Source organism: Clinocottus analis, unplaced genomic scaffold, assembly GCF_023055335.1.
Source record: "Clinocottus analis isolate CAN_PGR_092001 unplaced genomic scaffold, fCliAna1.0.p SCAF_26, whole genome shotgun sequence".
In the NCBI taxonomy this organism is placed as follows: Eukaryota; Metazoa; Chordata; class Actinopteri; order Perciformes; family Cottidae; genus Clinocottus; species Clinocottus analis.
The window spans coordinates 2,617,702-2,629,981 of record NW_027175998.1 but is presented as its reverse complement, the minus strand read 5'-3'; the positions used below and the strand labels follow the sequence as shown (position 1 = coordinate 2,629,981).

At 49.1% G+C, this 12,280-nt stretch overlaps 1 protein-coding gene across 2 annotated transcripts in view; it reads right to left on the bottom strand.

Annotated features, from left to right (window-relative positions):
* Positions 1 to 10,606, bottom strand: part of slit2 (slit homolog 2 (Drosophila)) — a 79,146-nt gene extending 68,540 nt beyond the window's left edge. For both annotated transcript variants that reach the window (XM_068591874.1, XM_068591875.1), the window contains exons 1-4: positions 9,671 to 10,606; positions 8,707 to 8,778; positions 6,656 to 6,727; positions 253 to 324 (exon numbers count right to left, since the gene is read on the bottom strand). In XM_068591874.1, coding sequence (XP_068447975.1) covers positions 253 to 324; positions 6,656 to 6,727; positions 8,707 to 8,778; positions 9,671 to 9,876 — 422 coding nt within the window. In that variant the 5' untranslated portion in view covers positions 9,877 to 10,606. The remainder of the gene's footprint in view (positions 1 to 252; positions 325 to 6,655; positions 6,728 to 8,706; positions 8,779 to 9,670) is intronic.
* Between the last annotated feature and the right edge of the window lie 1,674 nt (positions 10,607 to 12,280).

The following is a 12,280-nucleotide window of genomic DNA, read 5'->3' as shown; positions in this document are numbered from 1 at the left end:
CACGTAAAATCGGCTCCCTTCGCTCCTTTATCCGGAGCGAGGGGAGGACAGGATATTTTTGTCCGTATGCATATGGAAGTCACAGTCTGTGACCCGACACGAGGCTGCGGGTGATGCAAGCGCCATCGCAACAATTCATCTGGATGCTCCCAGAGCAATATTTTAGTTCACAATGCAGGGTGATGGAGAGAGAGAGAGAGAGAGAGAGAGAGAGAGAGAGAGACAGAGAGAAATAAATAAAAAAGCACTTACAGTCTGTAAAGTTTTGTCGTTCCCAGGAAAAGCAGCTCGGGGAAGACGGCCAGATTATTCCGATTCAGGCGCCTGGAAAAACACAGTATAAATTAGGGGAATAAACTCTCCGTATCCACTTCCAGACAGTGCGGGCGAAGCGGTCACATGTGCGTATGATTAGCTTTTTAAAGGTGAGATTTGTGTTTCCTGAGCATCATATCAGATTATGTTGTATGTGTTTTGATTGTAACGATATTCAGCCGAGTTGGAAGGAGGCACGCTGGGACCGAGGAGATTGATGGAGACATTAAAAACATGTTCGTGGACGAATACGCAAAAAAAAAAAAAAAAACAGACTTTGGGTTTAGCCCTGATTTAAGAGGTGCAACATGGGAGCCAGACAAACAGTGAACTTGAGAAGGACGAAGGAAAGGCGGTAGGGGCGGGGGGGAGGAAGACGATAGAAGGGGTTCAGATGAAGGGGAGGTGTGTGTGTGTGTGTGTGTGGAGGGGGGGGGGGGTCTTTTTTTCTTTCTTTCTTTTTTTTTTACCACAAAGGCGGAGGAGAAGAGATGATGTGGGAAAAACAAACAGGCAGTCTGGCCGGGCTACCGAATGTGTGAAAAGGACCCCACTGAGTAAACAAGGCCCTCACAGGGGAAGAACTCACAACAACCCGTCATCACACACACACACACACACACACACACGCACACAAACAGAGGAGTTGAGTTTAATAATCTGGGTGCGATCATTTAACCCTGGTTGAGTGGACTGAAGAGGTTTGTGTGTGTGTGTGTGTGTGTCTGTGTGCCATGATGTGAGTGAGAGGAGTGCCACAATGAGCGACAGACTGCTGAAACTGTTTAATCCTGACACTCACACACACAGACACACACACACATTGCGAGGCTCGGCGACGTATGCCGCGCCGGCTGCTACTGGAGGAGAATGACGAGAGGAAAGAATAAAAGGAAGGATGGAGGCAAGAGGAAGAAAGAGTGACTTCAAAAACTAATAAGAAAGGCCACTGACAGTACACACATTTACACGCAAACACAAACGATTCAAGAAATACCACGGACTTTACTCAAACACACAACACTCCAAAAATGTCACCAACTCCATTCAAAACCGCTCTTAAAGTCTCTCAATGGCCGAGTCTTCGTCTTTCGCCTCCGCCCGCTTCGCGATGGGGGAACTGATAAAGTCAGCCCCTCTGGGTCTGCGTTCCACCCACAAAGTGCACAAACGCGCGCGCGTGCCCATTCGCACTCGGCGGTTACATCAGAGGCACGCCTAAATATTTAACGTCCCGCGGAACGGTGTTCCTAAATTATTCACCCCTCTTCCGTTAACGCCGGCTCTGGCGGCTAAGAGCCCCACGTGGTCCCGCGGAGAGGCCTGTTCCTACGGCGGGGCGCTGCCCAGTGAGCGCCCCCGTTAGTGGGCCAAACCTCCCTAGGGTGAGTGCACGGACTGGTGCTGGAGGTGGGGAGGAGGGATCAGGACGAGGGACGGGGAGGGGGGTGGATATGAGCTCATTCTCTTAAAATAGATGCAATGCTGTCAGACTAGGAGAGTGAGCGAATGAAGCAAAGATAGTGAAGGACCAGTCTGGTTCCATTAAGGTGCTCCATCTATTTTGTCTGTGATTATTTCATATTAACGCCTTAATCGCCACAGCTGGCTCAATTTAAAGTCATACGTGTACATGTGGAAGCTGAATTAGTCTGTAGTTTTATGAATAATGTTGCGTTCACAGCCAACGTTACCCGCAGGATCATTTTGTGGTCATTGACATCATTCCAGGGATTTATTTACACCAATCAGCATTTCTACTGTGAAATGTTGCGGACGTGCCACAAACATCCGAAAACAGTCACCACCCTCGTGTCTGGGTTCACAAGTTGAAAAATGTAAACTTGAGCTTTTTGGCATTTTTCTGTCGCGCCATTCGTGCAGCCCAGCGCAAATTTGCTTTTACTCAAGTTCAGCGGTGTCTGAAGGATCATTACAAACACGATGTGGTGGGTTCATAAGAGACTCCCATTAAGATGTGATCCTTCAGCCAGGAGGCCGCGTCCCCTAACAACCTTGTTTCCTGTGAAGACGAAGGTGTACTTTAAAGAGGCTGCTTGCGGGTAACGAAGCGTAAATTGACACGCGTTGCTGGATTTCGCAACATGAGGAGGACCTTTTCGTAATATGTCGTACGGACCTACATGTCGGTGACAATAACAAGCGCGAACCGACTCAAATGACAGAAAGTGGGATTGTTTTGCACTGAATACATCAAATGGCCCACATCAGGATGGAGGATTTTGGCCATAATTCATGTCAAAACGTCTAATGAGGTCACTTCTTCAGCCGCTCCACTAAAGAAAAATTACTCTTGAACACAAGGTGATTAAGAGTTTATATTCCTATCAAAATCTTTACCAAATTTTTGTTGTTGTTAATTACCGCACTTCTCCAAAAGGGCAAGTTCCACCTGAAATGTTGATTGAAAAATATTTATCCAGCATAACTTTGATTTACTGAAATATCCCCACAGACAAGGTGTGTGCCTATAAAAGTGTACTGAAAACCTCTAATGCTCATCTAAAAGCCCTGACTGCCTCCGACGCCAACAATCTAGTCCTCAATAGTGATATATAATGTATACTTCTGTGTGTGTCTGTGTGTGCACATAAACAACCTCAGAGCGCTCCCACAGTCGTGATTCATTAGTCAGAGTCTGGCTGAAAGTGAATGAAGTCGCCAGTAGTCCGAGGTGCGAGAGTCGCTCCAGCGAGCTATAATGTCACACTGCAGCGTGGCGATAATCCCTTCAATCATAAACAGATGCTGGAGGGCCGCAAACCCGTAAACACAAACACGCACACGCACACGCACACACACACGCACACGCACACACACTCTTAACACCTCAGAGCCTTGTAGTTGTGAGGTACTACAGGTTTGCAGGCAGAGAAGGAAATAACAAACCACCTCAGAATCCAATTATTACTCCAGCGATGCCACTGCTTGCTGCCATAACACACACACACACACACACACACACACACACACACACACACCGACACTGTTAGCATAGTTATATCCCAAACCTTGTGAACACCACTCAACCAGACTGCTGCAAGTGTGACTCTCCTGCGTATACCGTCACCATCCAGGGTTTCTGATTGATATCTGATATCTGTTATTTGGCGACAGACCCAGTAACTGCTTGCTCCCTCATGCATTTTTGAGCATTTTCACAGCTCACTGTATGCTGACATATACAACACGTGTTGGCAGCTGTAGGGACTCTGGAAAGAATCCATCCCCAAAAATGACTGTTTTGTTCGACAGGACGCTTCGTGCGCAGATGATTTCAAGCTCCAAGAAATACAAATAAAGAAAATGTCAACTTTGCTCTGAAATGATCAGAGGGGAAAAACGTCTGCCACGTAATTTAGCGCTCATTCAGAGCTTTACTTTGAAATCCACATCCTGCTTTCCAGCCTCGCCGGTACGAATACCTCCTGATAGTCACCTTGTCTAGATATTACAACCCGATTAGCTTAGTTTGAGGTGTAATCATCCGGTTTGTGATCGCCGCTGACAGACGCGCCTCTCCACCTGTAATCTGTTTTACAGTTATTCATCGCCGCTGAAGTGATCGGTGACTATGCTGTCGCTCAATTACAGGCTAATCATCTGAGGCTTTATCTCACCGCAGAGTCTCAATACCTGTAATTACTGTTTCCTTTTCTCTTTCTGTGTGGCTGTTATCCTCTCCAATCTCACAGGCTTTGAATTGGATATGGGTGGGGTGGGGGGGCTATAAACCAGTTAGAGGAGGATAAGAGGATCAGGAAGTTTCTATTCTTCATCATCGACAGGGAGAGAGAGAAAGAGAGGAATGTATGACATTCCTATCAGCGCGGGACAATAGAGAAAGAGATGGGTGGGTATGGAAGAAAAACAAGAGAGGAGAGGTGGAAGCATGAATGAAGTGTGAGTGGCTGTAATGGGCGGATCGAGACAAAACCAGTACTGACGGAGCAGCCTTGCGCAAGTTAATGCGCACGCACGAGCGTGCCCATACCCATGCATGTTGTCGTGCATGCGTGTGTTGTGGCATGCCAATCTCCTTCACACCTTCTACACCCCCCTCCCTGCCATTGCCCCACACCTGACCCCAACCTGCCCAGCCCTGCAGGCCTGTCGCAAAAGCAGAAAAAAAAGGAGGGGGGGGGAGGGGGTGAGAAGAGGAACCGTTTTCCACCACCGTGGGGGGCAGTCACTACGGATCCGTCAGACGAGCTTAGGGCCCTCTCCTCCGGGCAGTGGTGCCCAGCAGGCCCCCCACCCTCCAGACCCCCAGAGGACGGAGGCCTTTGAAATAAGTCCCCCAAGACTCCAGACTCCGGAGACTTACCATTGTCCGGCGCCTGCGGGCGGCGGGGGGTGGGGGTCATTGATGACTCCGACTCCACCTTTGTGTTTGTGAACATGCCACGCCGGAGACGCTGCATTACAGTTAAAAGCCCCTCGCGAGGACACCAGAAAAACAGCCCCGTTGTGCCAGAGGCGCTCGTTGCCATCAGAGGCAACTATCTGCTGCCGGTGTTCACACAGCGGCCTCTAGATATTGCCCTCTTTGTCTGCCTGCTCTGGGTAGGAATTCCCAGACCTCCTTGGCTGTACAAAACTCAGAGTCGGCCCGCGGGCAGTAGCAGATTCCCTTACAGCTGGTCCACAGAGCGTCTTGCTCTGTCAAGAAAGAGAGACGACCAACCAGGCCCGACAACACTTCACCCTGCTTCATCCCGGCCTCTCCTGAAGAATACGCCCGAAAACAGCGATCATGAATATGAACTACCTTTGCTCGACTTAGTGCTGCACGTACGTCCGTGCAGAGGTGGATACCATCGTTTATATTCAGGTAGTGTGTGTGTACCTTTAATTAAAAGATGGTCTCTGATCCTCCTCAGACGCAGTCTGCCGAAATTCCAGCGCGTCATTGGCTGGCAGCCGACACACAAACACCCACGTATGCGAACGGCTCGCACGTCAAGCAAAGTTGACAGTCGACACAATGGACATATCAGCAGTCAGGGGTCCGCATCCCCCCCTCCTGTCTGTCTCGCGCTCTCACACATTACTAAGACTTAATTATGCCATAACTGCCTCAGGGTCGGATGCTGAATGCCAGTGATTCCCCCGGCCAACGCCATAACAACCTCTGGCTGTTCACTCAGCCACTGCCCTGCAGCTCGATTGCAAAAATGCCCCACTCGGGAGTTAGACGCACGTCACGGGGGTTTAGGTTAAACATTTATTCCCGATCAAAGTTGCTCAGTGGCACATTCAGCAAATTAAGTTTAGTTTTCGGGTATAGGATTCGGATGAAAATACCCCGATCTTCCAGCGATCGTACGCATCCGCGGGACCCATTTATCCCCGCCTCCCATCCCTCGGTCCAGCATCAGCCTCATTCACAGGAAGGGAGGGAGGAACTCTAGATTCAGCTACTAGCACACTTTACAACGTTTGGGCTAATCAAGTGTTCATACTAGGGAAGTTGATTTACCTAAACAACAACAAAAAGTCACAGACGCCGCTTTCCCAATGCAACTCTCACATGAAGGACCCGGGAAATTGTATTTCCACCATTTGGCCACTATGAAAAAGCCTATGTGCTCTTCCTGGGTAAACTTGGTCTCAAACCCCTCTGACTGCTCCAGGCCACGAATACAACAATAAATCACGGTGAAATAGTTATCAGTCCAAGACATCCGTACTAGATCGTGCAATTGGACAAGTCCACTGATTTGCAGCTTCAATTATCTTGATGCTCCGGCATCAAAAGCACGGTAGTGTCAGAAACATCTACAAATTCACCGGCCGCTATGCGAATCCGCATCTACAAAACCAACCGGACGGAGAAAAAAAAAACATGAAATGATCCAGAACGCACTGGCTGACGTAACACTGTCAGCTCCTTTGAAATAACAAAATAAAAGCTCCTTTTTTTTTTTTTTTTTACTAGATTTTCAAAACATCAGAGCAGCAGGTGGTTGATGAAATGTTTCTACAACGTCGCTATTCCCTAGGTAGTGAAAGCGCAATCCTCAGCATTGCAGGTTTGACATGAAACGCCACCGCCGCAATCAAAGAGGCCGATGATGGGAACATCTTCAGAACAAGAATCATCCATCCAGACTTCTACACTAACATCGTTAGTCTCGTGTGCACTTCCTGTATGGTTTTCCTTTCATTTTGTATTTATGCATTTCCACATACGTAGAAAAAAATAAACGTGTATCTTCGGTTTCCAAGCACGAACATCCTAAGGTGTTTGAAAAGAACAAGGTGTTCAGGGAGAAAGCGGCGGGGCCGGCGGCTTGAACCCAAAAGTGTAACTCACAGTCTCTCCAGTTCCTTCAGGTCCTGGAAGGCCCCCCTCTCCATCGTAGTGATTTTGTTCTCCATTAGCTGCCTGAGAGAGAAACACAGGAAAGGCAATAAGCACCGGACAGGAAAAAGGAGTGATAGAGCTGGCAGAGTGATTTTTGCGATGACACCTCAAGAGGCCAGGAAAAAGGATGGGGCCAGAGATGAGAGCGAGTGAGGAGGAAGAGAAGGAAAGTGAGGCAGGACATGGGAGAGCAGGCAGGGAGAGGAGAGGGGAGGAGATGGGTGGCAATTGGTGTGAATAAAAAATTGAAATTAAAAGAAGGAAAAACAGATAGCGATAGAGTTGAAACAGCAAGAGAGAGACAGAGAGAGCGAAAGAGAAGACATTCATTGGCGGGTCGACGGGAGCCGCAGAATTGACTGTGAAAACTGGCCCATCAGTTGGATGGTGACTCATCCATCACCCAATTTACCCTCCATCTAACCACTCATTCACTTACACCAGCTCAACTCCCCACAGGAGCACTGTGCTGACCAGGCAAGCAGCCACACACACAAACACACAAACAAACAAACACACACATTGTGTCCACAGAATGCAGACAGGTTTAAACTTACAATTAATTTCATCACCAAAATACACTTTAAAAAAAAAGCACCTCTCGCAACGGGAGGCACCTTAAAAAATGCTTGTTTCAACCAACAACAGGACAAAGCCCAAAGATATTTCAACAAAGAAAACATACTTCCTCACATTTGGAAAGTTGTAACCATTTTTTGGGTGGAGGAAGGGGTTGCTTTAAAAGGTAAAAAAAAAAAAAAAGAAAAGAAAAGAAAAGAATTCAGAGCATGTATGAGGTTAGCTTGCCTTGCTAGCAGCGCTAACTTGCAAAAAATGAAAATTAGACGCAACACCGCTGGCAGAGCTAACAGTGTTTACCTGTGGGGTCAGCGGACACAGGGTCTTCTTTTCTATTATTACTTTGCGGTGATATTGTGGCCCGTTGCCCTCCAGGACGCCATTATTGGTGGTAGCGGCGTTTAGCTAGCTTGTCTGTGGAGCACTAGACAGGAGAGAGCGGCTACTGGACCTCAAAGCAGTGAGAAACGGGGTTTCCCGACACACAGCCCCTGTTCTGACTTCTTGTTGCATTGCATGTTTGTTAGGAGTTAACTGTGTGATTTAAACATGGTAGCGTTACAATGCAAAGGGTACTCCAGGTACGCTTCTTTACATTGCATGTGACATTGTTTGTTGCTGAAGCCGATACTTATGTTGCGCCTTTACTTTATAAGGTGGACACAACATTCACACGGGGCTGCGTCGTCTGCGTGCGTGCGTGCGCGCCTGTGTGTGACACGACGGAACACACCGGGAAACGGCTCGCGGGACGACTGGAGCGCGCACACGCGCACAAACACACGCTCAATCCAGGACATAATCTCTGGAGGAATTCCAACAATGTGTATTCCCTGCGTTCACTTTTAGCAGAAAGCACTCACACATACACACGCACACACACAACAAAAGCAGACTGTCCCTGTTCCACGCTTAACCTGGACTCATCCCAGGTGACAAACTTGTTCTTACTTGACTCTTTTTCCTTTCGTCTCCTTTCCTTGCACCCTCCCTCCCTTCCAGCATGCATTCCTCCCTCCGCGGTTACACCTAACGACCGCTATCTCTTTCCCTCTCTTTGCCCGGTGGTTAAAATAAGCCCCTCCTGACACTTCCACTGGCAGATTAACGCGACAGCATTAACAGGTGCCGCCGCTATTCTGTTTGGACACGCGCGCGCGCACGCACACACACGTACACACACACAGACTCAATGAAATCTTCGCTCCTTCTAGACGCAGTGCCGCATGCGGCAGCTCCACGGCTGCTGAATGAATGAGCCATGATGCCGGACCAGGACTGGGAACTGTGTGTTGTGTTGCTGTTGTGGTTGTTGGGGGAGTTGTTGTGTGTGTGTTTTTTTAATTATTATTATTTGACCTCTGTAATAAGGAAGGGATAAGAAAGGAGGGATAAATCAAAAAGAGGTAGAAGACACTTACAACACGCGCAGATGCCTCAGTCCTGCGAAATCCGCCTTGGTGATTTTAGTGAGGTTATTTGCGTTCAGGTCCCTGAGGAGGAGAAGGGTTGAGAGAGGGGGGCTGTCAGTATAGGCGGCATGAGATATGACAGCTTAATAAAAAAAATACAAAGACAAAGCAGGTGAGATTTTTTTGTTGCTGAAAGTTGCTATATGCCGGGGCCGATGCGTGGATTGCCATCTGCGCGTCACGAGGAACGCCGCGCACACGTTTTCATTTCATCAAGAGGGTCTCCGGCTAATAAAAAAACCGCGGGCCTGTTTAATTTAAAGCCCACTTGTCCAAATCCGTTTTTGATTAACTTGCTGAGCTCTCCAGACAAGCCGCCGTGGATCCGCGGAGGCTGCGCTGTAAAAGCAACAGCGCGAAACCACCGGCGCGAACCCGCGGCGGCGCACCCGGACTTCAGCTCCGCGGGTCGGCGATAACGGATCCAGACACAAAGCAATTAGAACTCACGTGTTTTTTTTCTTTTCTTTTCTTTCTTTTTTTCTTACAGTTTACATGACAAAATAACACGTGCGTGGAGCAGATTTTTACTGATCCCGGTGCAGCTTTTCACGTGTTGGTTCTCATGTAAAGCGCTGCGCTGTTAAGACGTGATCCCCACGGAAACAATCCTTCCACTATATCGCCAGCATGCCGTTTAAAAGGGCATAAACACAAGTGCAACTCCAGTTTAAAAACAACATAAGAACAGTATATGACTATAAAACCTCCTCCATAAGGCACAGCTTTAATAAGGCTAATTTAAAGTAATGTACGTGCACTTGTTATGTGTATGGCAGACAAAGAAACAGGTGATATTCCACAGATATGTCAAGTGTAATTGTTTGGGGAATGGTATGCGCAGATTGAAGCCAAACTGCGTTGTTTAAAGCTTCTCCCCTCTCTCTCCCCTCCCCTCCCACTCGGTACTCACAGTCTCTCCGTGTTGCGGGGTATGTTCCTGGGCACGCTGCGGAGCCCCTGGCCGTGACAGTCCACTGTCGTGCCCGTGCAGGAGCACTGTGTCGGGCAGGGCTGTCCGCTCGCTCCGCCGGACAGGACCGATGACAGCAGAACGGCCACCAGCGCGGTCACCACCGGGGAGCGGCCGGTGCCAGCGGGGCTCAGAGCTCCCACCATCACTGCGGCAAGTGGGGGCCCACAACGTGAGACCCACACCAAAAAATACACAAGGGCGTTAAAAAAAAAGCCCAAATATCCCCCAAAACCAGCTCACCAAACTCGGGAACGGGATGCCGTCCTCCTCTTTGCGTTGCTCTCCCCCTCTCCCCCCTTTTTCAGACGTGTGTTTCCGAAATTTCTCCCTCTGAATTTACATTTGGGTCTCCTCGGAGGGGTTTCGTTGCCTGGAGGCTGTGAACCGGGCAGAGGGGAGAGGGGAGGTCGACGAGGCGGCGGACCGGCTCTCTGGCTGCGCTAAAGCGGCGCAAAGTTCCACATGTCCCCGGCATGCGGTGCCCAAAATACCCCCCCTCCGGGTGTGTGCTGCGTCTGTGGAGATGTGCGGAACCAAGCCAGTTAAAACACCTCGATCCTTGAGCTGGTCCAGGGAAAACGCACACTTTAGTGCGCACACACACACACGCACACACACTCTCTCTCTCACACACACACGCACACAAACGCGCACGCACGCACACTCACATTACACGCACACAATCACACGCACGCACACACGCGCTCCAGGTGAGGCTGTCTTGGTTATTAATTCACAACACGCGTCCCGGACAGGAGGCAGCGGCGAGCGGAGCTTAGTTTCCCCACAACCCCAAAAAAAAAGCAGATCTCAGTAGAGGTCACCGTGGTGGAGATATGTTGATTGATCCGATCATGTATCAACTGCAGGTCAGTGGCGAAAGAGGGGAGGAGAGAAGGGGAGAAAAAAAAGCCACGTAAAAGACCAGCGCGCAACACTATAATCCAACTCTGCGTGGTGCGTCAAAGCGCTGCTCCCGAGAGTGTGTGAGAGGGAGAGAGAGAGAGAGAGAGAGAGAGACAGAGAGAGAGAGAGAGAGAGAGAGAGAGAGAGAGAGAGAGAGAGAGAGAGAGAGAGAGAGAGAGAGCGACAGACTGGAGCGGGCACGTCTGCTACTGCGTCTGTCCAGGCAACTCTCTCTCTCTCTCTCTCTCTCTCTCTCTCTCTCTCTCTCTCTCTCTCTCTCTCCTTCACACCCGCGTGTCCACGCGCACGCGCGCGCTGCGTATTCCCCTCTAGGTATACAGCGGCAGGTTTCCAACGGGCCGTCAGTCAAACAGCAACAGTTTGACCTCAGACGGGGGGACTTTGATTCCTCGCTGCAGTGTCCCCGGTCACCTGATGCTTTATTTATCTGGCCTCAGGAAGGCGACAGAGCGTCTCGGTGAAATCTAACGTGGACAAAATTGGGGGGGGGTACGAAGAGGAGGAGGAGGAAGAGGAGAAGGAGGAGGAGGAGGAGGAGGAGGAGGAGGAGGGAAGAGGAGGGAGGGGGGGGACCCATCCGAGTCTTTAGTTTCCGCATGCACGGCCGGCTTCAAGGAATGAAGTGCTGTATCACAGACACGTGTTGCTCGTCGGTGTCCGCTTTAAAAAATAAAAAAAGCAGAAGAAAAAGACATTGAAACTACACCTGAGCCTTGATGGATACACACTCGTAACTCGTAATCCCCCTCCCTCCCCACCTCCTCCTGCACCTCAACAAGTTATCTTTAGGAGTAGGATGAGGATTTAGTTTCACTTGTCAAATGGAGCTTCATGAAGGAAGAATCACGAGCATCTTTAAATTAGAGCCAAACTGAAGAGATGTCCCGTTAAATGTTACAAAAGAAGAAGAAAAAGCAGCAGCCTATAGGATGGGGACTTCATCAGGAAGTATACGTCTGTTATTAATTATGTTTAATTTAGTTTAAAATGTTTTTAAATATATTTGTTGAAATTCTCATTACTTCAATCAATAAATTACATGCTGGGCAAAAGAAAAAAAATCTGGTTTCTGTGGCAGGATTAATAAACCTGTCTGTTCCTTCCATTCAGCCGGACCGTGCTGATTGGATGAGCCACCTTTCTGGTCACCTCTTGTTGCTCATCACCCAAATCTTCTGCCAGCTGTCAGTTTTCGCCAAGTTCCACCTTTTTGCGCTGGAGTTGCCGTATCTTTCGGGACCGTATCCTCACAGATACACAGTTCCATCAGTGGGTTGTACTGTTTCAAAGTCTCCTCCAGGTCTCCCCAGGTGTTCGGATCTGAGGCGGTTTGCTGTAGTTCAATTATTGAGGGCAACTTTGAAAAGTTTCACAGTGACTCACAAATACATCCATGAAGTAATCTCACTACATCTAGATTAGGAGGTGTTGGGGTTGCGCAGGTGGATCAAGGTGCAGCGCAGCACAGGTCAGGGGTCATCTCGGGATGACAGATTTGTGGCGAAGCCGGCCTTCCACCCTCCTCCTCTTGATCCCTCTCCGGATCCCGAGGCAGCTGTGTGTGACCGTAATGCTGATGTGTACTGTGTGTGTGTGTGTACTGTGTGTGTGTGTGTGTGT